Source organism: Arvicola amphibius, chromosome 8 (genome assembly GCF_903992535.2).
Source record: "Arvicola amphibius chromosome 8, mArvAmp1.2, whole genome shotgun sequence".
NCBI classification, from domain to species: Eukaryota; Metazoa; Chordata; class Mammalia; order Rodentia; family Cricetidae; genus Arvicola; species Arvicola amphibius.
This window is the reverse complement of record NC_052054.1, coordinates 12,902,972-12,930,966: the sequence shown is the minus strand read 5'-3', so window position 1 is coordinate 12,930,966 and position 27,995 is coordinate 12,902,972. Positions and strand designations below refer to the sequence as shown.

Sequence of the window (27,995 nt, the reverse complement as noted above, 5' to 3'; positions counted from 1 at the left end):
TGACTACATATGTATATATGTGTTTATACATATGTACATATTGGCCTTTAAATTTTTTTAAGCATCATTTTTCTTCACATCTTAAAAAAAAATGTAGCCCCGGCTGTCCTGAAACTCACAAAGTAGAGCAGGCTGGCCTCGAACTCACAGAGATCCACCTGCCTCTGCCTCCCAAGTCCTGGGATTAATGGCGTGAGCCACCACTCCTGGCTTTTCACATCTCATTTTCATATTGCTTTTTTTCTTTAAGACTCACAAATGGGACAGGAAAGGAGAACTTACAGGAATTCTACCAGGCCATCTGATAAGAAAGACGACGTCAGAGTTCTCATCTTATAGCTAAGACAGTGAAGTTTTATGAATCTTAAATGACTTGTCCAGGGCTCACGGCTAATCCGTAGTAGGGGTGGGATTTGAACCCATAAAGAATATGCTCTCAGCCATGAGACTAACTCTCCCAGTGAGCACCACAGGGAAGTAAAAGCAAATGATGCACACACACTAGCAAGCATGGGGACTCTCATGACCCTGAGTTCAGGATTCAACCTCTGCTGACGAAAGACCGACTCCATCAGCTTCTCGAGTAACAGCTGCCCATCTCCCTACTGAATGCACGAGGGAAATCACCCTCCGTCGTGTGCCATGTGCCATGAAGCCTCAGTGGGCAGGAACAAGCGCAGAAGGACACTCCGCAGAAGGCACAACCACACTGGACCTGGACCTCCCAGTTGGAAGAAAACTACATTCTTCCTACCATCAGTGCAGAGTGATCTCTACCTATACAAAAAGATCCCAACTGGGGTCCTGCAAAGGCCCACCCTACCAGGTGAGCACACCTCCACAGATCAATTATTCCAATGTCATCGTCTCAACAGGGCTTGCTGCAGCCACGGATGCCAGTCATTCCACGAATGCCAGCCATCTTGCCTCTCCATCCTGAGCCCCTCCCTCCCCAGCTTGCTAACTTTATGTAACCTAGGTAACTTTGCTCACTGACCTCAATTCTGGCTTCTCCATGCCCCAGACACTAAGTTCAGTGAGCCACAGATGTCTCGTCCGTTTATTCGCTCCAGCACCCCAGTGCCTAGAACAGTGGCAATCACAGATGCCAAGCAAATACTTATCAAAGGAACTGTCCCAATGCTTGCAAAGCCAACATTGACCTGCTCAGGCAGAGCCTGCTGAGCCTGTATAAACAACACCACTGCATCTGCCCCCTGCCTCCCCACTTCCCCTCTGCTCCCCCAAGCTCGACAGCGGCAGTCCACGTCAGGCTCACTACCTAGGACCTGTCACAGAATAACACAGGTGCGCCTATGAGCTAATGTGGCCCACTTGCTAAGCTCATTGCTTGGCTCTTACACTCTGATGCAATGGATTGCAATTAAACTCTGTTATAAATCAAAGAAGGAATCACAACAGTAAGGGAGGGACGCAAGAAAGGAAAAGAACCCTGAGGTAGGCATTGGAGAAACACAGTCTGCCATGCAGGCCTGGTCTCAGACATCAATGGCAGTCCTGAACCATAGCTGACACCACCCTCTTCCCATCAAAATTACCTTATACATCATAAACATGAGCAAAAGCACAGATCACTGAGTGTCTCTGTGTACCTCTGTCAGACCCTAGGTCCAAAGCACTTGTGTTTCAAATTCAAATAACTTCATAGACAAAGCCATAGTTCACTCTGTTACAGAGGAACACACACACACACACACACACACACACACACACACCTGCATCTGTTGCTGCATGGTCAGAAATAAGGGAAGGATATCTTTATTTTTATCAGATCATCCATAGAAATAGATATCAAATCACAAAGTTTAAAACAGAGCGGAAAGACTGAGGGATGGCTTGCTGGTTAGAAGCACTTGCTAATATCACAGAGAACCCAAGTTCTATTTCCATAATCAAACTGGGAGATTCACAACCACCTGGAACTCCAGCTTCAAGGGATCCAATGCCCTCTTGTAGACTCTGGGCATGTGTATACATATACACAGGGAAGGGGAAGACACCCATATTAAAAATAATTAAAATCTTTAAAACCAAATAGATATGAAGAGGGAAACCCCTTTCTTATATTTATAAAAAAATTCAATGAAAAATAATTCTAAGAATCTGCTATATGCCAAGTAACATGACAGCACTCACACTCCTCTGGGTTCAGTTAATATCACAGAAGCTAGACAAATTATAGGCCAATCTGAACCCTTACAGGCTCCTGCTAAAATCTCTAGGCCAACTGAAGAACCATGAGGGAAACTGACATGTCAATCCCACGCCGGAACATGAGCCCCACCAAGGCTCTCTGCCTCTCTGCCATGGGACAGCAAAGTAAGATGCTGATGGTTCACAGTAAAAAGAGCCAGAGTACATGTCCCAGTGGGATCCACTCACTATAAATACCTAAGGAATAAATTGTTGAGGTTTGGGGTTATTTGTTACATCCTCACACCCTGTCCCATCCTGACTGTTAATCCCAACAACAGAGATGGAATGAAAAATCAGAATCATTGGGCACAGCAAACGTGTCTGAATAAATACACAGATATTCATATTATAAGACAAACGAAGTCATTTCTGAGCCTGGGGCTGCTGGTCGCTTTTCACAGGAGCCAGCTGCTCAAATTTCCAGTTTTTCATCTCCACCAAATCCTGATGGAGGGGGAGGATGAGACACTTTGTACCCATACAGGAACCTTTGGGGAAAAAATGAAGAGGAGGAGAAAGTTCTAGAAATTGATGATGATACATTACTGACCTTCTGGACTGTCGTGGTCAGGTCCAGGCACAGCTGAATGATTTTGTTCTTTGTCAGAGAGAAATCCGTAATCCCTGTGAATGGAGCCCTAGGAAGGAACAGAACTCTCTTTACTGAGGGGACAATGATGGAGAAAGAAATCCCTGAGCGTCCCACCTTAGACGCTGGCTATACTGTGGGCTGGCTTATCTTTCATGATGCTATTTCTTCTCAACACATAATATAGAGATCTGACCCTGAGAACCAGCTCGTCTATCATAAGAGGCCGTACACATTGCCAAGAGAGAAGAACAATCAATAGTACGATCCAGTTAGATTACCTATGGTGAGGCCATGGAACCCAGAGGAGAACCCACTACTGCAGTCTCCTAACCCAGTATAATCTCTTATAAACCACTATAAGTGCATTCGAAATGCTTGTCCTTAAACTTTCAGACAAGTGCAGCTCTCAACCCTCATCAAATAAGCTTCTTTTACAGAAGACAGAAATCATTATAGAAAACCATAACTGGTCAAAATGCAGAGATCAACTGACCATGGGGTACCTGCCCCCAAGGGACACGCTGTCAACACAGCACCTAAGCTAAGGCTCAGGGAAAACTAAAAGAGGACACAAAGGGAGGGGTATGGAAGGAAGGGTGGATCCAGAAGCTGGAGGGAGGAATGGGGGTTGAATACGAACAAGACACACTGTCTGAAAGTCAAAAAGAATTAATAAAAATATTGCATTATTTTAAAAAAATCAGGAATCTGAATAGAAAAAAAAAAGACAAAAAAATACAACCGAAATGAGCCAAGCCAAGTCCACGAACAGCTTCATACCAACCACATACTCCAGTGCTAATGTTTAATCTCAGTAAAAAAAAACCTTTGGCAGTTCCACTCCCTCTGAACTTGAGTTCATTCATTCCTGCTGTTGACCTTCAGAGTAACTTCCAAGGGAGCCCTAAGATCTACCTCTGATCCATGACCCCTGAATTCCAGGGAGAGGGGACCCAGGGAACAATGGTTTCTCTTCCTGAGGCGGAGCTGAGGCTTCTGAGCATCTCAGGCCCTCCACCAGCCCCAGGAAGCTTTGCCTCACAGCTCACCGGTCCAGCCAAGCCAGCAAGGCCTTGGCAGCGCCAATGAGCTCCACTACAGAAGTCAGGAACTCGTTGGGGGGCTTGCGGGACGTGTTCCCATCGTAGGCTGGACTCTTCCGCCGGCTACTTATGTAATTCTGCAAATTGTGGGAAGATGCTCGCAATTTCAGAACCAAGTTCTTCATATTGTCGGTTTCAAGGCCATAATTCTGTGGGAAATAAAATCAAAGGAAAAAGTCTAAAACTATCAGCAATGTCTGAACTCTCAAATGACTGAGTAGCTGGAGTAACTTATCCCATGCCCACAAAATTCTGCCCACTCCACCCACCCTCCCACAAGCTAGCCTTGACTCTGCTCTTCCCACAGACTCCTCCCACCTCAAGGGTATTTGCCCTCCCTAGACCCTTATTCCCTATCACTCAGGGCCCAGATAAGGGCATCTGCCACCTCCAGGACTCTTGAGCACTTAGTTCAGAGCAGATTTCAGATAACTGATGTGTAACGGGACAACTCTAGAGAGGAGAGCTCGCATGCACGCGCGCGCGCACACACACACACACACACACACACACCCCCCAGATTATCAGATGCTCATTCCCCAGATGTGACAGCCAGGAATCTCTGCTGAACACGTCATTGTATGTTTCTCTGGGAGTAGAATAGTGCCTTCCAGTTCCTTGCCACTGACTTCTGTCCCATCTGGACCACTAGCCAGGCCAGGGCTCTGCATGCCCCTCACCACAGCACTACAGGTGATGAAGAGATGGATTCCCAACAGAGGGGACTGAGAAAAGGCAACACTATCAGTTCACAGGAAATTTAATCTGTGCTTTTGGAACTATGTAACTTATCTGTCTGCTTTAGAAACATTAATTTCAGGCTAGGGGTACAGCTCAGTGAAAGAACACACGTGTAACACACTCTGGGTCATGGCAAGCACCGCAATTAATTAATTTTGTGTAGCAATGTTGTCTTAGGCTCCCTTTCAGATAAAAAAAAAACAACCAAATATGAGGAAATTTGGAAGACGGGGAAGAATTTTGTATTTTGCTGTAAATACATGTGCCAAATCAATATCTGATTGTTTTAGCAAAGAGACAAGCTATTCCTGGAGGTATATGATTCTGTTTCCACAAAATTTCAAAGACAGGACCTGGTGCCATTTGGAATCTAAGCACAGTACATTAGTCACCTGCTGTATGCCTAGAACTACCTGACTCGTGTCCCCTGCAGCCCCTGCGGCCCCTGCGGCCCCCTGCGGCCGGCAAGTTCAGTGTCTCAGTGAGGGTTTCTAAGGCTGTGAAGAAACACCATGGACAAGAGCATCTCAGAGCTTATAGTCCATCATCCAGGGACGATGACGTCAGGATAGGAACTCAGGGCAGGAACCTGGAGGCGGGAGCTGACTCAGAGGCCATGGAGGGGAGCTGCTTACTGGCTTGCTCCACATGGCTCGCTCAGCCTGCTTTCTCAAAGAACGCAGGACCACCAGTCCAGGGGTGGTACCAGCCACAGTAAGCTAGACCATCCCACATCAATCATGAACCAAGGAAATGTCCTACAGGCTTGTTCGTAGGTCAGTCTGGTAGGGATAGTTTCAACTGAGGGTCCCTGTTCCCAAATGACGCTGGCTGGTGTCGGGTTTACACAAAACTGAACAGCACACTGAGTGTCCCTTATCTGAAATGCTTGGGACCAGCCACGCTTTAGATTTTAGGTGGGGTTTAGAATTCTGGAATATTTGCATGTACGTGACATATCTTGTGGATGGGACTCAATTATAAACATAAATAATTTTTAATTTCTATGTCATAGCCTGAAGGCAATCACATATGGTATTTTTAGACTGCCCATGTCTTGACTATGACCCCGACAGGAAGTAAAATGAACAATTTTCACTTCTCTGAAAGTTTTCGGGATCTCAGACGGTCAGATCACAGACACGTGACCTGCATTGCCACTTTAAAGCTGAAAACACCAAGGCCCAAGAACGGTGCATCACCAGATGACACAGGACCAAAGACAAGGCTGGGATTCCAATGAAAGGACAGCATGTGCTGTGGACCTCCACTTCCCACCACCCTGCCTGAGAGAAAGTCAAGATACGATGAGATCTGCACAGGATGGACAACAGACAAGAGTAAGAAAAACAAGACTGGCTATGCACACATCATCCAGAAATCAGGAAGCTGAGGCAGAAGCACGGACAGTTTGAAGCCAAGATGAACTGCATGACGAAGGGAGGGAGGAGAGAGGGAAGGAAAAAATGAGGAAAACCTAGTAACTCCAGACCTAGTACAAACTAACCAAAGATGCCTACTTCATGAAAGGTTTATGTTCGCCTGATCTGAAGTATCAGGACACTTCGGAACTAGCTCCAGCTTCCTGTTCTTGGGGACAAAGAAGGGATGATTATACACAATCTATACATCTAAGCACACACATATTTAGATGAAGGGGAACGCACCATATGAAGGGGAAGGCAAATAAAGTAATCCCACAATAGCCCATCACTTAGAAATTTGCAAAAAACTTCCTTTTTCAGCAAGGAATGATGAGATCGTAACGTGAGGGTTCAGCTTTAGTGAAAAGGACTTTAAATGAACTCTACGGAAAGTTTAAATTTGCACTGCTTCTACTTTTTAAAAAAGTCTCAGGAGCTAGAGAACTGACTTGGTGGTTAAGGCTAACGGCTGCTCTTCAGAGGACCCATGTTCTAGTTCCCACACCCACAGGGCAGTTCACAACTCTGTGACTCCAGTTCGAGGGATCCAACACCCTCTTCTGCTCCCTGTGGGCACTGGGCACACAGGCAGACAAAACACCCATACACACAGAACGAAAATAAATTTTTTTAAAAGAATTCATTTTAAAAACTTAGAAGGGGTGGAAATCTTCATCAGCAGTTGAGAGTATACACCGCTCTTGGGGAGGGGCGGAATTTGGTTCCCAGCACCCACACCAAGTGGCTCACAACTGTCTGTAACTCCAGCTACAGGAGATCTAACACCTCTGGACTCCACAGGCACCTGCACCCATGTGCACGGGCCCCACAAAGGAACACAAGCAATTTTTTAAAAATGAAATCTTTTATGCATTCCCCAAGTCAGAAGCTGTGAGAGCCTAACTTAATTCTTCGTTAACTCCCTTCAGAAATCTGGAAACCATGTGACTCGGGATGGAGAGCAATGCAATCAAATCCCTTAAATAAAAATTTATTTACAATTAGAAAAAAATGAAATCTTTTGTAACTTAAAAATTTTAGAAGGTATTAAGCCAAATTTTAAAAGCTTTTATACAGACTTTGAAAGAATACAAATTAAATTTCTAAATCTTTCCCATCTTAATATCAAAATTCTACCTAAATCTTACATTTACTTATTTTTTTTCCTATCACTGGCTTTTCCTAAAGTCTACAATAAAATATCGTCATTCCATGGGGGAGAGGAAACAAGGACAGGCTTCCAGCATGGCTTTTAGTTTCAAAGCCTCACAAATGGACGGATAAAGAGCCTACAAGACACAGCTTGTTTCGGAGGCTTATCTCTGGGATGCCAGGGAAGGCTCTCTCATTCTGTCAATTAGCCTGACAACTTTCATCAAGAGCGTTCACTAAAAGCAGGAGTGGCCGGTGTTCTGCAGCCAACATAGCCACAAACGTCTTGGAATTTTTACTCCTATGACACTTACTTCTGGAACTCAATGGAGATTAAAATACATTTTACTGTTGCAGAAGACTCTGAACTCCCTTCTCTTGACAAACATTAAAAATAAAATAAAGGAATAAAAATGAGAGGCGGGTATTTCTTATGACTGCTTCTTTCCATTTTCCGCTGGGTTGGTTCTGGTTGGTCTCCTTCCTCCAAAATAAATCATAAAACTAGAAAAATGAGGAAATGCATGGACGCCTGAGCATAATTTTGGGGGTGGTTTTAGAGACAGGGTTTCTCTATGTAAAACCCTGGCTGTCCTAGAACTTGCTCTGTAGACTAGGCTGACCTCAAACTCACAGAGATCACCTGCCTTTGCCTCCTGAGTGCTGGAAATAAAGGCATGTGTCACCATCGCTGAGCGTGAGCAAAATTTATAGAGAGGCAAAGATGGGGAGAAGTCCCCTCCCTCTGCCTCTATTCCACAGAGAAAGAGAACCTTCTTGAACGATGTGTCATGCCCCTGAGCCACAGACTTGGGTGGCAACACTCAGTACTGGTGCTGGCTCCAACCCTGTTCACGCCCCACCCTCCTTTAAACCTTAAAAACACCATCTTCCACCTCCATCCTCAGGAGACCAGAACTTCACCGACTTTGCAGGGAGTGGAGGTCTCCGTTATGTTTCTTACTGCATGCTTCTGGCCAATATGGTCCAACCCAACCTCACACAGTTCTCTGCTCCAATATGGTGGCCACTGCTACTCGCAGCTACTGAGTACTTTCGACTTGAGACAGCACAAGGGAGAGATGACTTTTACTTAATTTTAATCAACCCTCACATAAGCAGCCAAATGTGGCAATAGCGCCCTCATCAGAACAGGATAGGTACAGAAGGAGTGGGCCTTGAACTTGGGATGCTATCCCCCTCCTAACCCTCCAGCTATATAATTCACCAGCTTAGAGAATTCTTCTCTCCATTCTAACCGTCCTTATCGTTGCTCCAAAACTTGCCAGGGATCCCAGTGGAAACCCCCACCCCGCTGTCCTTTCTTAATCCCACTTCTGTTCATTTCCTGCCCATTAAAAAAAGAAGAAGAAAATCAACATCCACTTCAGCAAGGTTGCCTAGAAACCTCCTTCTAGCACCAGGGCCAACCACTGCTCCACATTGCTGCCCAGCAAATGAATTATTCGAAGCAAAACATCTCACTCACGTCACCATCCAAAGATCATTATGGCATCAGATTAAATAAACAGTATAACTATGCTGTGTTATAACAGAATTTTATGGAAGATTGTATGAAGACTAAAGATATTTAATAAAACTATATTAGCCTCTCTCCTACCCAGAAAACACATACACACACACACACTTTCACTGCAGACTCTGGGGGCAGTCATCCCGCATTCCCCTGCATGGCAGTCAGGGTCCACTACTATACAGAGTAGGTCTCCGGTGAGACTGAGGTCAGAGCGGGGTCTACAGAGGAAATTGGTAGGAAATTGTAGGAGATAAAACACAGCTTTAGGTTCTGGCATTGGTCCAGCTTTGTTCGTTTTTGGTGCAACGTTTTAAGAAGTAGCAAAGGGGAAAGAGCGAAGAGTCCGTGCAGGGGCGACAGCTGTTTCTCCTCTCCCTAACTCTCAGTGTGCCTGCAACCGACCGGTCCTCCTCGCCGCCCTCCTTGCCATCACACTGTGGGTGTCAAAGCAATTCGCTAGCCCTCAAAGAACACTGCGACGTGGAAGAGATCACACAATAGCGCAGAACATCCTCACAGAGACGACTGCAAAGCTGTGCCTCCCAAGAAGTTTAACAGAAGTAAACTCGAGCGAGGTTGGCTCTGACAAGCAGACAGTTTTAATCCTCGGGTACACACCCTGAGCAACGCAGAACACCCATGTACATCCACAGCCACATCTAAGGTGAGAGCTACTGCACACACAGGGGGAACCGACACCACATTCCCCCAGGGGTCACAGACGGAGTAGCCTGGAGCAGAGCCAGGATTAGGATGCAAAAATCCTGACTCCCAGGCCAGCACTCAGACCACTTGGCCACAGTGTCTCCCTTGTGGCAGCTCATTTATCAACCACAAATAATTTCCCCATTACTTTCCTAAACAAGAGCGGAGCATCTCGGCGCAGAAGACAAGGCGCTGTCCATTTAAAGGAAAAGAATACTCACAATGTGGCAAGTGTTATATAATCGATGGAATGCAGACCAGCAATGGCAACGTCACCACACACATTCGTTCCCACCATCCCGGCTGATGTAATTGTATATCCCCTTGGCTCGGGTTCAGGGTATTATTAACCCAGCCTGAATGCTGGGGAGAGTATCCATCCCTGACAGATAAGGGAACACCTTCCTAATCGTGGCACCATGACGAGAGACCTGAGTCCCACCCGTGCCAGCCAGTCTGTAAACAAATGCCCTTACAGGGGTTTTAGGCCACATCTGAATAAATTACTTCATAGACATAGGTACGATGCAATTATCAGGACTCAGGCCGAGTTCAAACACCTGCCATCTAGAACAAAGTTCACAGTCCTATCCATCTAGCTGCCTTTTTTTCTTTTTTTTTCGGTTGATTATTCCAAGCACAAACATGAGTTATTTAAACAGAGTGAGTATCTGTGAAACTCACAGTGCTTTTTATAGTAACAGAGGCAGACCTGAACGTTAAGCATTTCTTATTTCAATTTAGATCACGGCATCTTCATTTATGGCTGTCTCCATCATTCTGTGCTTTATAAAAGATTTGAAAATAAGGATAATAAGACTTTTTTTTAAACAGACAACTCTTTCCTGTATATGATGAGACAGTAAATGCTTCAGGCTTTGGAGGAACATGTGGTCTCTGTAACATAGATTCCATTCTGTCCCTGAGGCAAAACAGCAGCCTCAGATAATAAATGCATCAGTGACTTGAGTTCTAATAAAACTTTATCAAACAGACAGGGGTGTGACGTATACCTGCTATGTGGGTACGGGAAAAGGATGAGGACAAACAAAAGGATCCATGGGCCAAAGAGGAAAAGACTGGGGCGGGGGGCAGTAAAGGGGAAAGGGAAACAAGGGGTGGGCGAGACACGGGAGGAGAATCGACTAAAACACACTTAGTTTAAAAACATCATGCTATCTAACACCTTGTACACTAATTTTTAATGCATTCATTCATTCATTCATTGGGGGAAGGGCCTGGGAAGACAGCTCAGTTGGTAAAGTACTTGCCTTGTAAGTATGAGGCCCTGAGTCCGAAGTCCCCACACAGGTAAGATTGCCAGGCATCATGTCACACACTGCAGTTCCAGGAGTGGGGAGGTGGGGACAGAAGCATCCCCGGGACTCAGTGGACAGATCACCTACTCTAACTGGAAACTCCAGGCCAGTGAAAGACCCTGTCTCCAAAGTGGTCAGTGTTTCCACGGACGACAAAGCTGTCTTTCAGCCTGCACACACAGGCACACACAGGTGTGTGCACTAAACACGTCTGTGCACCCTCACATATACACATACACACAGAAAGAAGCGAGCCAGCCTGAGCTCATGGCTTATTATCTGCCAGCCTCTCCTCTAGAAGCTTTGCCTTGCTTGCTCCTCTAACTTTTCACTGAGGCTTCTTCTCCACGTGTTACAAGTGTGAGGACGGGCTGAGCCCCACGAGGACTGGAGTGACTGAGAGCCTAAACAAAGTCACCACACAACAGGGCCCCATCTCCCAGACTAACCAGTGCACAAAGAAGGTCAACCGCCTCCAACACCAGCTCCTGGTGGCCAATCCGTGTGACCCCCAGTTCCTCAAGATCCTGGTGGGAGATCTTCAGCAGTTGCTCCCCGTCGATCTTCTCCCGCTCAAACTTGTGGACATACGGCTGCAGGCAGTCATCCAACCCTACAAAAATCAAGCGTGGAGAGCCTGTTATTGTCATGAGTTTCAGTACCCCAAACGTTGCCCGCATCTCAATCCGTCGTAACTACCATCAAATACGGTGGCTGTCAATATTGGATCATCTCGCACATGCTCCCCTGGACGTGCACCCCTGCACGTGTTCCCCTGGATGGGCACCTTTCCTGTGGTACCTTCTCATCTCAAACAGGTTGGACCTGCCGCTGCAGACTCTCGGATGGACCCAGCATAGCAAGACTGTGTGACAGGTACTTCCCATATCCTGTACACTCAAGGGAGAAACAACAACCCATGCTGATTTGAAATATGTCTGTACTAGCTGTTTGCTATCTGTTGGCTAAGCAACCCTTCTCCAGGGACAGCATCCTTCCCCAGTAGGCTTGCCAATCAAGATGCTGGCCACTGTGGGTGAGACTTGGCCAGTTCAGCAACAATACTCCAGTGATAGACTCAGGGACAACCGAGTGATTTAAGTGGAGCCAATCATTATCTTCCTTGATATGTGAGATGCGGACACAAGAAAACAAAGCCCAGTTATAAATCACAGGACACAACCCTGGTAGTGGGGCAGGCACTTCTGGTCAGTTATCTGAGACTAAATCCATTAGAGAGAGCAAGAGAAAACGCTCTGGTAGTGACCTATCATGGTGTCCTGATCTGACTCAAGACCTTCCCACTAAAATGGAAATAAATTCCCTGTCTAGCTTAAGCTTGTTTGTGTTGAGTTTCTGTCCTTTGTAACTGACGGTTTTGTGGGGAATCTAGGATATTCTGGTGAATATGGAATACAGAATGAGGACAAGGTATCAGCCCCAGGACCAGGGCATTCCTCCAGGTCCAAACACGACAGCAGGCTGTGTCTCGTCTCCAAGCTCTCACAAAGCAGCTAAAGAGAGAAAGACAAACAGCTTTGGGAATCTGTATTTCTATACACAGAACTCCAAGGTCAACTTCTTATCATTTTATCAGAAAAAAAAAATATTACTCCAAAGCAATCAACCTTATTAAAGTTCAGCTTAGTAAGAAGTCACGTTAGTATTTCAAAAGGCGGTATTTATGGAAGATGAAAAGCAACAGTATTTATAAAATGTCAGCCCTGAGCCCAGCACAGACACATGCGGATGGACACGTGTGTAGAGACTTGCAGACATGCACTCATCCCAGTCGACCTTTCTTAAAAATGGTGTCACATGGGCGGGTGTTTCCCTAAGTTGGAAAAAGTATACACAAAGTCCTTCATTCGTTTTCGCCAATACTCGATCGAGTCCCTAGGTCTTAACATCCGACTGTGACACTAAACTCTATCTCTGCCCCACAAACTTCCACCGCCATCCTCCTGGTAAGAGAGATGGGGGCTCTGAGGCTTTTTAGGAGCCATGAAACACAGAAAGGGAAGACGGTGAAGCCATCTATGCTCCTGAGCAGACATCTACATCAGATAAGCTGTGTCTCCGCAGGAACGGTGGGGACGCTGGTGTAAACCCTGCCACTCCAACAACCTTGAGTGCTGTCTAGCATGTCAGTTAGGGGCAGTGGAGGTTAGGAGCACCAGCAGGCACTGAGACAGATGCCCCATCCGGGGTCAAAGGCCATCCCAGCACTCGGGCACCAAGAGTCTGTTGTCTACCAATGAATCTACCTGTAGCAGGAAACCATGACAAAGGCCAAGACCAGAGACAGCCTCCTAGTCACCCTGTCTTGCTTTGCAGATGAAGAAATGAAGACTCCTAGCAGGCCTGTAAGCAGCCAAAGTCACGCGTGGGGGAGATGCCACGGGAGTGCGGCTGTCTTTGTTTCACTTCAGGGGAGAATTAAAGGAAGGTCTTCAGGCCACAAGCCTTGCTCCTTCATGCTCTGCCTGGTAAACGAGGCATTAAGACATGGGATTATAAAAATTCTTCTCTGGACACCTTCCTAAATAAGCAGTAAAGTCTAATTACAAAGCCATTATAACAGTCCAATCACAGACACTGAACAGCACGTAGAAGGTTCTTCGGGTCTCAATGAACAAAAATGGAGGACACGAAGACAAGCAACTGTAGCATTTAGTCATCTCTAAGGCTTTTCATAGGCAATCAACACTCTCCTCTCTTCCAAGGTGCCTTCTCTGGCCCACTCCTAAACTTTAAAAGGATGCTTCATTAGTCATAAAGATTCAAAACTATCATGTTACAGTTAAACCATGTGGAGGCTGAATGGTGTCCAACCAAAACTCTGTATCAACAGCCTAACTCCCAGGGTCTAAAAATATATTTAAGAATCTCCAAAGAAACAAAATGATGTCGCTGGCATGGTTTCAGCCAGCAATTGGTGTCCTTTCAAGGAGGAAAGAAAAAAGACACAGCTACATGGAGACAAGGTGAGCCAAGAACAAAGGGAAAAGATGGCCATCAACAGGCTGAGGAGGGAGGCCTCAGCCCCGGGCTCCCAGCCATGGGAAGTGTGAGGAAGCAAATGTGCTATCTCGGTCTCACAGACAGCCACGGGTTCTGAGACACGAGAGCCCAGGCAATGCACACAAAGCTGTCTTATTTCACATTTAGCATATGCGTTATCTTTCTCCCTGAACAAAATAAGAATGCTCCATGGGCCAGTGGGGCTACCAGGAAAGATTATTACTCAAATCTCATGAACAATGCTGACAGACTGCATTAGCTTGTAAGAACAAATGAGTTTGATCATCAAAATTGTAATGAGTGGCCAGGTTCAATCTCTAGCACCACATAAAACCAGAACGAAGAAACACACCTGTAAACCACGGCATTCAACAGGTGGGAGCAAGAAGGTGGATGTCCAATGCCAGACTCAGCTGTAGAGTAAGTCTGAAGCCAAATGGAATACATGAGAACCTCCCAATGGAGATTTACAATGAAGAAAACCATGTACCATGGCTACTGGGTAGGTAGTAACCCCTGAAAGGAAAGAAGCGAGGATAAGACCAGAGTCCTACTTGAATTTCCAAAAACCATGGAGGAAACAGAACTTCAAAAGCAGAACTGCAACCCTAAGAAAGTGTCTGAGGCACGGAAGGGGTTGGGTTACAATAGACGGATCATAACGCACATTCTAGAGCACAGGCTGCAAAACCCAGAAGTCGTCAACTGAAGGAGACAGAACAACGAACATGGCCTTGAGGCTTCTAAAGGAATATGAGCAGTCTGAGCGCAAGCCATCAGGGGTGCTGAGAGGCAGGATTATCAAGTGCAGGCATCATAAGGACAGAACCTCTCATGGCTTACACATTTTCCTGTCAGGCGGCACACTGAATAGCCATGTCTTAAATAGCACTGCCACAGGGCTGTATTATCCCAGCACACCATGGACTATTGTTCATTTATCCTATTGTTTAGAATACAATTACACATTCACGAACAGCTAATTTAAACTATTACGTAGCCCACAGGAGGGGGCTCGGACATGCGTGAACTGATCCAACAGCTTTGGAGCTTGCTGCAAGCCGCTCTTCTGCCTGATCAATCCCGTCTTCGAGAGGTTTATAAGGGGCATGTAATTAAGTAAAACTGAGTTAAACACATGCCATTTATTCAAATCCAATTAAGCACATAATGAAATGTGAAGAAAGTGGGGGGGAGGCCAATGATCTGACCCCAGCTCCCTTCTAACCAGCCCGTCTCCGGAGAAGCCAGTGACTTGAGACCTCGTTTCTAAGGAGCTAACACCACCACACACTGCATAATTACAATGAAAACTAGACAACAGTGTTCATAAAGAGCTTAACACACAACAGAACACATAACAGATACTCTGGAAATTTTGTTAAATTGGAAAAAAAATGATTTGTTTGAGTCTTCAACTTTCTAAGGTGTGAATGAAGTTGCTGGCAGACACAGACACAGTCAAATGCTTAGGTGGTCCCCTCTAGAATAAAGTCAATGGGGGGGGGGACATCTTAACAGCCCGTGTGATGACCGCATCCAGAAGGTATCCCCAAATTTGGAAGCTTATAGTTGGTATTGTATAAAAATACTCTGCGATTTATATCAGCACATGGACACCACAAAAAGAGGCTTCACTTTGTTGGGAGCTTGCTCCAGAGGCACAGAGCATCCAAGTGGGGTCTGGAAGGGTAGCATTCCACCCATCTTATGGCTGAATGGCATCCCATCTGGAAGATACATCCCACTTACCCGTGAATGAGAAAATGGGTGTGCCCCCATTTGATTAGGAACTTTTCTTAAATACACGTTATAATTCATGTATTAGTTTCATCCAAAGCTTATATTCTTCCATATTCTCATGCTGGACTCTTAAGGGTCAAATACTTCCCTTGCACTTCCTCCAGAACCTACAGCGATGCGCACCAATCCCAGTGTTTCAATCTTTCGTCTCTCTTTCAAAAAACGAACAACTCCGAAACATATAAATAAAGCAGTCCTCTGTGAACACAACATGTCTCAAGAATAGTAGCTCCCACTTAGGCTCTGCCCTAACCTTCTGCTGGCTAAAGTCACACACACACACACACACACACACACACACACACACACACACACACAAAATGGCCATTTCCAACAACTGTCAAATGCCATGGATAACCTGTAGCCTTTGTCAAAACAAAAACAACTCATCTCTCCTGTCTGTCCCCATCAGTCACCCGTCTGTCCCCGTGTTCATGCCCTCTCCCTGCCTGGTACCCTGATGACCTGTTTCCATACAGGCCTCCCTACCATTTACTAAACCTTACAACATGTTTCAACCTCAGCCCACCTAGCCTCTTCTTAGTTGTGGTATGCAGGGGATTGGATGGGGTGGAGCGGGTGAGGTGGGGAGGGGGACACAGACCTCTAACCAGCAAGAACTTAAGTTCTGTCTCCTGCTCTGCAGGAAGACGAGGTTTTCCAAGTGGCAGATGAAGAAAACACAAGAATGTTACTTATATTTCATGACCCAAAAACACCAGAAAGAATTTCAGCTTTACCAAGGGGACCCAACTCTGGCACGCACACTAGGTTTGTAAGGTTCTTATGTGCTTAGTAGCATAGGGACCAAAGAGTACCCCTATACTGCGAAAGAAGCAGGCTAAACTGCCTGGCTTCCTTCCAGACCATTATAATGTTTGTGAACTGCTTATTAACACAGCTAGATTTGTCACACCAAGTCCTGAAGAGATTCTTACAGTTGTGGCTATATATCAAAGTTAATATGAAGCAAGCTAATAAAAAAGTATCAAAATCGAGCTGGCAAGGCTGCTCAGTGGATAAAAGTCATTTGTCATCAAAGCCTTATGACAGGAGTTCAATCCCAGGGACCCAAACAGTGACAGGGAGAACCGATTATATAACAGGTTATCTTCTGATTTCCATGGCATGCGCATACCCACACACGCAAACACATTCATGTGTACACCCGACAGGGGTTCTCTCAAGAATACTCATTTTGATGAATTCCCCAACAGTACCAATGGCATCACTCACAGCCCAGCAAACACACCCCAAGGCCAAGTCCAGGGTGATCCTGTCTCCTAAGTAATGTGTCAGTGGAGCACGGCCATGCTTCCCTTTGCATGTTGACTCTGGCAGCTTCTGCACAACAGCAGCAGTGAGCGTGTGCACCAAGGCCGGGTGGAGCCTGGGAGCCCGAACTCCGCACCGCCTGGCCCTTTGTAGAGACGGTCCGCAGGCCTTCACTGCAGCTCCCAGCAGTGACACATGCAGGTGGTGACGCGCCAGCCGGGCAGAAAACAGACCCGGCCAGTCTATCTGAAATTCACTCCTTTTACTACATCTGAGAAAAACACTTATCTATGACAACAATGAATTTTTAAAGATCTGAACATATTCCAGAAGATTCCCTTTAACTTGTTATTTGCCTAACATCTACCAAAGCATAATTTGTACACAATAAAATTTGCCAATATTCAATATGCAGTTTGGTGGGTTTTGACTGGTGTGTACAGTCAATGATCCACGTAGCCTGCGTGTTCTACCATGCATTTTCCACTTCCCTAATAACAGTACCCCTGCGCCCTTGGCTAGCTCACAAAACTAACCTGACTTGCCATTCAGATTGAATGCCACATGACCTAAGTGACAGAGTGCGTCCCAGTTCCTGGCACCTCAGCTGCAGGTCCGCAAGCATGCATTAAGCCTACACGCAACAGCTGCAGCTCTGGTCTGACCAGTCCCCCGAGAGGTTGCTGACTGAAGCTACTCTGAAGAAAGAAGACCAGGTCTGAGCAATGTGTTGGAACTTCCAAGCACTCAAGTCTAAGAATGAACACTTCTACAAGACGGGCACCGTGGGGAGCCGTATGGACAGATTACCTTTACTTCTATGGGAAAAGTAATCACCCAAAACCTAAATTCCAAGCATTCTCAGAGCTAATAAAATAATTAGCAAATAAATGAACTTAGTCTTCAGAAAAAACACCTAAAACTGTTTAAAGGAGCCAGGCTTTCTACCGAGTCATATCCATGTGAGCTGGAGGCTGGTGGCCATGCTCCCTGCTGAAGCAGAGAGTGCATCCATCTGTCCTTCCCTCCCCAAGCAGAGGCCACCACACACATGCTGGAGACGTAGCCCTGGAAGCTGAATGGACAGTCACCAAAGCTTTTTCTTTTGTCCACAGAAGGAGCAACTGGTTCCTGAAGTAGAGGAACAGTGCAAGCCATTTTTAGGATTCCAAGTTGGGATGGGGAGAAAAAAGATAATGATAACAATGAGATAAACGTTTGCAGCCACAGCCATTTAGGAAAAGCTGGCTCGTACATCACGGAAGAGTTACTAAAGCCACAGCATGCGGTCGACTGCTTGAACTTACAAGGTCAAGTGCAGGGAGAGCAAGTGTCAAGACACTTTGTCCCCAAAGCAAAGTCGGATCCACACTGGTGACCCACATCTTCCAAGGCTAACGGCACTCTGGAGACATAAGCAGACTGCCCTTTGGGACTCACTACGTAAGACAATATATACTTGAAGAAAATACGACACTGGCAAACACATCCTTCCACACAGGATAATTGAGAGGACAAAAACCTTAGCTCAGGATTCCCATCATCCAGAACAGATACTCAAGGATCTGCCGGCACTGAGTTTTCTGACCTCTTGCATAATGACCCTCCTGAACATTATCACAGAAAAACTGGCTGCAAAGGTGTGGCTTCTCACACCCAGCCAACCCAACCCAAGTAGATTCAGCACAGTCTGCCACACTAGGGAATGGCCTGTCCTCCACCTCCCAGCACCCCCAATTCTCCAACATCCTCAATCTCCCAGCATCCTGCTCTCCCCCAACATCTTCCTCTCCCCCAGCATTCTCCTCTCCCCCAGAGTCCTCCTCTCCCCCAGTGTCCTCCTCTCCCCCAGCATCTTCCTCTCTCCCAGCATCCTCCTCTCCCCCAGCATCTTCCTCTCTCCCAGCATCCTCCTCTCCCCCAGCATCTTCCTCTCTCCCAGCATTCTCCTCTCCCCCAGAGTCCTCCTCTCCCCCAGCATTCTCCTCTCCCCCAGTATCCTCCCCTCCCCCAGCATTCTCCTCTCCCCCAGTATCCTCCCCTCCCCCAGCATTCTCCTCTCCCCCAGTATCCTCCCCTCCCCCAGCATCCTCCTCTTTATCTAAGTGACTAAAGAGAACTAACATGCAAATCAGTCAACTACAGTGCCAATGGGTCTAAAGAGTGAATGAAAATTCAGACTCCATAGGCAATGCTCAGTGTGCAGCCATGAGCCTTCTTCCTTCAGCCCCTCACCACAATATGTGTAATGAACTCTAAAAATAACACTGAATGCATGGGGAAGACACAGCACTGACCAGTACCTCTGTTGGCATGTGTGTGGACATGTGTGTGGATGTCTCTGTGAACACGTATCTCATGGCTTATGTCAAGCCAGGAAAAGGAAAATGAATGTCAGATTTTCTGAGACAAAGTCAGAATCGTGGAGATGAATGACGCACAACAGGAAGCTCAGGTGAAGAAACAGGAGCACTTGAGGTTAACTGCTGTCAGTCAGAACAAGCCACTGCAGCCAATGGCGGTGTCCAGACCACAGTGGGGGACGGGAGGGAGGAAGGAGCAGCATGGAAGAGACAGGAAGACTAAAGACGTCAAGCATCCAGTTGTGCCCCTTGTACCTCTAGCATAGTTTATTGTGTCCAAATTACAGATTACGTTAGATCTAAAGAACAAGGACAGCATGTTAGCTCAGTGGATAACAGCATTTGACACACATCCTGATGACCCAAGTTCAATCCCTGGAACCCACATAAAGGTGGAAGGAGAGAAACAACTCCACAGAATTATCCTCTGACCTGCACACGAGCTATGGAGTACACACACACACACACACACACACACACACACACACACGTTTAAATAGTAAGAACAATAACAAATTAAAGCCTCAGCACTGACTACAGCTATAGTCACTGGCCAGCTTCGTCTAAATCAAAAGCTTTGCCAATCCCCACACGGCAAATTTAAGCTCACAACATCGGGGACAAACAGCCCAGCAGACTGACTAGTGACCCCAGCAGCAAACCTGCAGCCTGGGCCTCAACTTCACTTCTTGCTTGCTGTCAATCCTATCCAGTGGAAAGTTCCACACAGGGCAGATCTATTGCTTGCCATGAGGAATTCCATGGAAAAACTGCCACCGGATAAGCCTCTTCCAACCCAATCATCATATGAAACTGCATGGTCCAAATACCCAGGCTGAAGGCTCAATTAACCTGCTGAATAGAGGCTATGGTATTCCCGAGGCATCTGCCCACAGGCTCTTCCACGGAGCCTTGCGGGCCTGGGGATGCCGGACAGGTTGCTGTCACACCAGTTCACTGACAGTGGAGTCAATGTAAATACCAATTCAGATGCAAAGCTAAGGCAGATCCTCTAGGCACCAGATCCTCACCTGTGGAGCTCAAACAAGAAGAACCGAATACAGGGTGGGGAGTTGGGCAAGTGCAGGAATGCAGAGACTTTCTGTGATGAACTTACTTCTTCAGGGTCCACGCTGAGCCCAGCATATATGATAAAAATGGTTTAAGCCAAAAGTCACCTGTCAAGTAACCGCAGCAGGCTCTTGATTTCCCAGTTCTGTGACTTTCTGTAACTCACTTAACCTCTCTGAGCCTTTTCTTGGGTGAAAAGAATGGTTTACAGTCTGTTCCTTTTGGGTTTAGCTGGATGATTAAATGTATTATAGTGTATAAAGCGGTTATTATTCTCATAGCACTCAGAAACAGGGCCAGTTGCATGGTGATGCGTAATTTAAATGTTTGGGAAACAAAAACAGATGAGAAGAGAAAGGGAAAGGAGGGAGGGGAGATGAGAGTTCGGAGGAGGCAGGGGAGGGGGAAGAAAGAAGAAGCAGGGGACAGGGACTTGGGCAGAAGCCAGGCTTAAGTGGCCCAACCACTGACAGGCCACGTCAGCCATTACCTAAAGCTGCTGAACTTTTCCAAGCCCACCAGTGCGCCCTCAGGGAAGTCTGGGGGTCTGGTGACAAGAAGTGACACCCCTCCGCAGCTGCAGCTTATGGTATGAGGTGACAGGAGTCGGGGAAGAGGACGCTCAGGTGCACACACGGCAGAGGAAGTCAAAACAGCTGTGGTACCAGAAACAGCTGCCACGGACAGCGGAGCGGCTCAGCGGGCCATGCTGACCTCTGGGGCGAGCTTTTAATAGCAGTTTTACTGCGATAATTCACATGCCACAGAACTCACCATGCAAAGGCTGAGTTTTCGTGTACTCGGATTATGCCACAAATTCAAACTCTATGAGGAAACACTGAACTAATGGGGAAGCTCTGTCAACCAATCACATCCAATTAAGGCGTGGCGACCTGGACCCCCCCCCAAAAGAAAAACTGGTAGGACCCAGGTGCGCTCTCCTCTCTCTCTCTTCTCTCCGTCCCTCCCTCCCTCTCTCTGTATGGTGCCCGCTGGACAGATAAGAAGTTGGACCTTCCACTCTTGTAGCATGAGTTTCCCCCCTTTTAACCATTAAAAAATAATTGTTATTCTTGAGCTGGCCTGGTTATTTACCGTACCGACCTTCCACTACACTGACCCTTCCACTCTCACGCCCCTCAGCCTCCACGCAACTGCTGGATGTCAGCCTCTCATCTCTGGATCTGCCGGCGTCTTTCACACATATTTGGTTTCTACACACTTGGCATACAAGACCACAGAACAGGGGCATGGAGAGACTGGTCTTGCAGAGGACCACTTTGGTTCCCAGCACACATGTCAGGAGATTCAACCGCCTGTAACTCCAGCTCCAAGGGATCTGACATCTTCTTCTGGCTTCCACAGCCACTAACGACACTAACGTGCACATACACAGAAACACAAAAACAGAAATAAAACCATCTTTTAAAAAGACCATAGCATACCTCGAGTTTATTATTGATTGACTTCTCCATACAGTTTGAATGTCACTCCCTTGCTCCCAGCCCTGCTGGCTTCCCCCTGCCCTTGGGGTGAAATCTACAGCTGTTGACCCAGCTGTTGCTGCCTCCTTGACATTCCCCATCCCCTGTGCCCTAACCACTACGTCAACCACCCAGCACCCGAATCTCTCCAGCAGCTTGACTCTCCAGTGATACTATCCACCTACAACATCCATCCTTCAGCCTCAGTTAATCTCACAGCAGTGAGGAGCGGTCAGCCAGTCACAGTAAGTCTCCATGCTCCGTTCCTCAGACTTGTGAGTTGTTATGCACTCACTAGCCCACTCTGGCCTCCCTCCCTGAGACACAGCAAAGTCCGCTCCTGCTCCCTGTTCACCATTATATCTGTGTACTGTCGGCCACTAAGGAACATACTTTCCCAGGGTTCAATGAATGGCAAAGAAAAGGACAAACCTAGAGAAGGTTGAAGAGCTGGCTGGAGAGGTCGTGGAGGGTGGGGCTGTAGGCCCTACCCGTCAGGATCCTTCTAGAGCTACAGTAGGACAGAGTGAGAGAGACCATGCCTAGAGACAGACCCTGGCTTACTGGGCATCAAAAAAGAGACATGCTTCTGGTCCATGACAGACAGACTGCATCCCATGAATGTGCACAGCCTGAATCCCATACCATAAAGGAAAGAAAATCCTGCAGGAGCCAGTGTTCAAGTACAGCCCTCAGAGGGCTCCGAGTCCGTCAACATCCACAGTCTCCACCGGTCCACGTGTGCAACTGCTTACCTAGGTCAAATCCTTCTGTCCCTATGTACAGTGCAATGGGGTCCCGACATCTCATCAGACTGGTTAACAAGACTCAATTTTCTCTGATAGAAAATCTAAAAAAAAGTCACGAGTGACAGCACACGACTTTGATACCAGCACTCAGAAAGCAGAGGCAGATGGATCTCTGTGAGCTGGAGGCCTGCCTGGTCTGTAGAGTGAGTTCCAGAACAGCCAGAGCCACACAGAGAAACCCTGTCTGGAGAAACCAAAACAGAAAAAGAGAAAGAAAAACAGCAAGGCAAAGAAAGAAAATTCAAAAGAACAAAGCCGATTTGCGAATCATCAACACACAAAATCACATTCACGGGTTGCAGCTCGGTGTCACCTGATGGGCTTTCTGAGACCTCACAGACATAAAACCTCGATGCCTAAAGCTGCCCAGAGCTACGGACCGTCACTGCTCCCTTTGGAGATGAGAGCTGAGGCACAAAGGGCAGGCAATGCACAGAAGGCCCCTGCAAAGCCAGGGCTCACAAGCCAGCGCCTGCTGCCTTCCGGGCCAATGTCACCCTCTGACCCATACAGAATGCATACAGGTAGCCCTGTCGCTGTGACAGAAAAGACAGTTTTATGTAGCAGGAAATGGCACACATCATTTAAGCAGACCTTGCTTGCTGTCCTTGTGGGCCATGGGGAGTCTTAACAGCCATGTGCACAGACATTGCTCTCCCACATGTGGGTCAGAGAGCACACCTGCAGCTGAAAGTCATGATTCAGAACCTGTCTGCCACAGCATAGATGCCTGAAGTTTCCTTAAGACACGCTAAGACAGTGGTTCTCAACCTGTGGGTCTCACCCCCTTGGCAAAACTCTATCTCCAAAAATATGTACGTTACAATTCACAACGGTAGCCAAATTATAGTTCTGAAGTAGCAGCAGAATAATTTTATGGTTGGGGTCACCACACCATGAGGAACTGTACTAAAGGATCACAGTGTTAGAAAGGTTGAGAATCAGGGCTCTAGAACAAAGAGAGACAGGCTCCATATTGTTTCCAGGAACTAGGAGTAAAAGCCTTTCTCAGCCTTTCACTTGTGAACTACATCTAAGAAGAGACCCTTCAGAGCAGGGGAGATCTGTGGGAAGGGAAGGGAAGGACACCCACATTACATGGCTTGCTTTCCAAGGTTTAAAACCACTGGAGGAATGCTCAACTCTCTGCCAACAGCTTCCAAACTTCTACACCCCAAAAGAGGAGGCAGAAGACTTTTTCTGAGATCAAATAAATAGATGACAGGTCAGGCTGTGCACTTGACATTCTCTGTGTGCCATTACCATCTCAGGTCAAAGCAAAGGCAGGGAGGCGTGGCTAAAGCCAGAGGAAGTGATAAGCAGCTGTCAAGGCAGCTCAGAGGCTACACGTGTCTATAGCCTAAGGCAGCAGCGGAAGACAGATGCTGGACTGGGCAGCTCTCAAGTGGCCCCAGCTCCCCAAGTCATGTACTGACTTGTGCCTCACTACACAAAAGAATCATCAGGCCCAGAGAAATAGCAGCATGGGCCTCGGTACTGGGGAGCCTGGAATATTAATGACTTGGGGTCCATGGGACCGTGATTTGTGGCTCAAGGAAGCTAGAGACCAGACCATCTGTGATGGGGAGGTCAAGAGAGAATGAGGGCAGAGTTACTCTACAGAGAGAAGAGCTTGGGGTGGGAGTGGGGTTAGGAGTGAGCAGGAAAATGGGAGGTAGCAAAGAAGGGAAACGTAAGGCTGATGGCTTTCCTGTTTCTGTGGAGAGCCTCAGAAGACCTTGATCTGTATCCTCAAATACAGTCTGTAAGCAACGTAAACAGCTACCAAAGACCTTCCTCGGAACCTCCTGTTTTTCCCATCCTCCACTTGGAGACTTCACAGCTATGTAACTTTAAGCGTCCCCATCCCTTTCTGTCTGAGAATAGGCACAGCTCTTCCCACAAAACAAAAGCTTTCTGGGAGAGGCTGACATCTCCCTCCACACATGTCTGAGTCAGCTTACACGGATGTCATCAGTAAAGGTGCAGCTTCAGGAACAGCCTCCTATGACCAGCCACAAGCTTTCTTGTGACCATGTACTTCCCAATAAAATAAAATTCATATACCTTAAGATTTAACCTTTTTCTGCATTTAATCCAGTGGTTGTTAGTTTATTCATACGGTTGTACAACCATGCCCACTGTTCAAGTTAAGAACATTTCCATTACCCCCCAAAAGAAATACTATCACCATTGGCTGTCCCTCCTCAGCCCCACTTCTCCACAGTCCCTGTCATGACTAATCTGCTTACTGCCTCTATAGATTGGCCCATTCTGAACGTCCATATACATGGAACTGTCTTGGCATGATCCTCGGCACCACAAAAGCAAAACTTAAATAAGCAGAACAGAAGAGAATAAATAGCATAAGTTATACTTTTGCACCTGGCTAAGTTTCACAAAGCGTGCTTTCTGCTTTCAAGGTTCATCCATGTTGCTCTAGGCATGGGTTCTTAATGAGGCATATGGTAACTATGGTAATGATACATTTAACTTTTTAAGAAACTGCCAGACTGTTTCAAAAGAGCTGTTTCAATTTCCTTTCCTATCAGAGATTTATAAAGGTCCCCAAGTCTCCAATTCTTCACCAACACTCATCATCCATTGTTTTTTAGAGTTACATGTAGTAGTATCGTAACTATGTTACCAGATGTTAGTACACAACCAAAACCAAATACCAAAGGATAGGGGAAAAAAAATAGACTGAACCAAGGTAGTATTTCCAAACTTTGATCATCTGAGTATCCCCTTTACAAGTCTGCCAAATTTGTGTCACTCTATAATCTATTGAATTATTAAAAATTGGTTTATTTGGGAGCTGGAGAGATGGCTCAGCCATTTGCAAATGACCAGAGTTCAGTTCCCAGCACCCATGGCTCACAACTGCCTGCAATCCCAGCTCCAAGGCACCCAACGCCCTCTTCCGGCCTCTACAGGCACCTGCACTCACACATGCACACACCTGCACTCACACATGCACACACCATCCACACAGAGACATGCACGCATAATCAAAAATAATGAAAGTAAATCTCTTTTAAAATCTATTCATTTTAATGCCATCTTATAAACTTCCTTAAGTCATGGTATAATGTGCTATGATATACAAACACTGTGGAATGAAGCAGGGACAGGCAGAAGTAACTGTCTCCTGGGCTTCCATGTGTAAAACTTAGGAGTGAAGAAAGCAGCAATGTGACTGTTCTTCCTCTGCCCTGGTCAGACCAGACAGGCAGGTGGTAACAGCATCAATGAGGCAGCGATACACCGCCACACGACTGCCCTTCCTGTCACCTGTCTCCCACACTTAGCCCTCATCACTCCTGAGCGGAACCAGCGGGACTGCAGCCGCCACACTGGTATACAGCAAGAGACATTCCATATTCTGCACTAGTCCCGTGCTAGGGAAGCCTGCTGCCCGTGGCCGAGGTGTGTCCGCTTGCAGTGTGAACCTGCTCTACTCTGAAAATCTCTACTACATCTCTCTGCCCACGCCTTGGCTACAAGCACACCTGGTTCTTCGGGTTCCAACAGAAACAACCTGAAGAGCAAATACACGGAACGCGAATTAAAGTGAAGAGCGCCTGCCCGGGGAAGGCAAGTCCAGACAATGCTACCCGTGAGGTGACATGCTGCCTGGATAGGCCTTACTGACAGAACTGGCCTCAAGTACAACTCAAAAAACAAAAACGCACACACAGTTGTTGGCTGTGCTTACGTGAAACACAGTAGCTCTCACTCAGACACACACACACACACACATACACACACACCCCACTACCTGTAATAGCACATTTGGTTATCTCGCTATTTCAAGGTGCACTATCATCTGTCACCAGTCAAGCTCAGTAAAACTGAAGAGCATTCTATCAGAGAAGAACACAATGACTACTAAATGGGAAGGCTCCCACTGCCTCTGTGCCTGGGCATGCCCATTCAACCTTCAGACCCAGTTCAATCCTCTCCACTGGGGCTATCAGCCCCGCCCTCCACACCACACGCCCCCTCCTGTGGGTCTTCACAGCACATCTCATTATGGAAAGGACCCCTCTAGTGGCCCTGTGGCCAAGGCTCCACAACACCACAAACTCATGAGGACAAGAACGGGGCGGGGGGGGGGGGGGGGGGAGGCGCTTGGCTCACCACCAGTCCCCCAGCAGTGAGGACAGTCAAACACAGGGTAGGATTTTGTTGGTGGAATTACTGGGTTCAAATGTCCTGGCTTTTGCTTGGTGTTGTGCAAGACCTGGCGGGCACTATGACTTGACTATGGTTTGTCTGAAACTCAGGTTACAATGTAGCTGTCATCCTGGTGCTGCTGGGAGGTGGGGCTTCTAGGAGAGGATTATGCCTTTAAGAGCCATAATGCAGTTCTCATGGGACTGGATTAGTTACGAGAGAGCATGTTATTAGACATCGAGAGCGCCCTGGTTTTGTCTTCTCTACACACACCCAGTAGATCTTTTGTTTTCCACCCCCATGTGATACAGGCTGAGGACTTTGCCAGAAGTGATCACCCAGCTGTAGATTTCCAGCCTACAGAGCTATGACCTAAATAAACGTCTTTGCTTTATGGACTGCCAAGTCTTGAGGCTGGAGAGATGGCTCAGTGGATAAGCCAGTTTGCTGAGAAAGTACAAGAAACTGAGTATAAAGTCCCCAGCACCCATATAAGAAGCCACATAAAGCCACAAACACAACAACTGTGACCCCACAGCTATGAGGGGAGAAGACAAAAGGATCCTGGAACTCCAACTGCCAACCTACCTCCTGGGTCACTGAGACAATATCTCAAGATGGATAATGACATACCCGGACCCCTGACTTCCTTCTCCAGCCTCTGTTAGAGCATAGAGCACGTGCACTCACACACACACACACACACACACACACACACACACACACGGAGAAGAAAATAAATAGCACTCTCTGGACCACTCTCCTATAGCAACAGAAGGGGCGGTATGGAGCTTGGCCACATTCGGAACTACAACAAGGAGTACAGATTCTACAACTTTCTGTCAGTGATCTCAACCTTCCCAATGCTGCGACCCTGTAACACAATTCATCAGGTTGTACTGACCACCAACCATAAAATTATTACTTTACTACTCCATAACTGTACTTTTGCTATTGTGATGAATCTAGAGCTTCCAAATAACTGACTGGAAGTCGCCCCTTTTCTTTCTGTATAACTTCCAAGTAACTAAATGAGAGGCTGGCGTTTTTCAGTAAGCTTTTCTGGGGGACCCTGCTGGCCAAAGATGATGAGGCAAGACAGGAGGAGGCAAGGAAACCAAGCTTGACTGACAGCTAAACATGACACCCATATTCCTTATCTAAACCACCAAGAACCCCGCGTTCTCACCAGGGTAT

At 46.8% G+C, this 27,995-nt stretch overlaps 1 protein-coding gene across 1 annotated transcript in view; it reads right to left on the bottom strand.

Annotated features, from left to right (window-relative positions):
* Cnksr3 (CNKSR family member 3) overlaps positions 1-27,995 on the bottom strand; it is an 88,755-nt gene that overhangs the window by 30,122 nt on the left and 30,638 nt on the right. The window contains exons 2-4 of the mRNA XM_038339172.1: positions 11,240-11,403; positions 3,859-4,061; positions 2,768-2,855 (exon numbers count right to left, since the gene is read on the bottom strand). Of these exons, the coding sequence (XP_038195100.1) occupies positions 2,768-2,855; positions 3,859-4,061; positions 11,240-11,403 (455 nt within the window). The remainder of the gene's footprint in view (positions 1-2,767; positions 2,856-3,858; positions 4,062-11,239; positions 11,404-27,995) is intronic.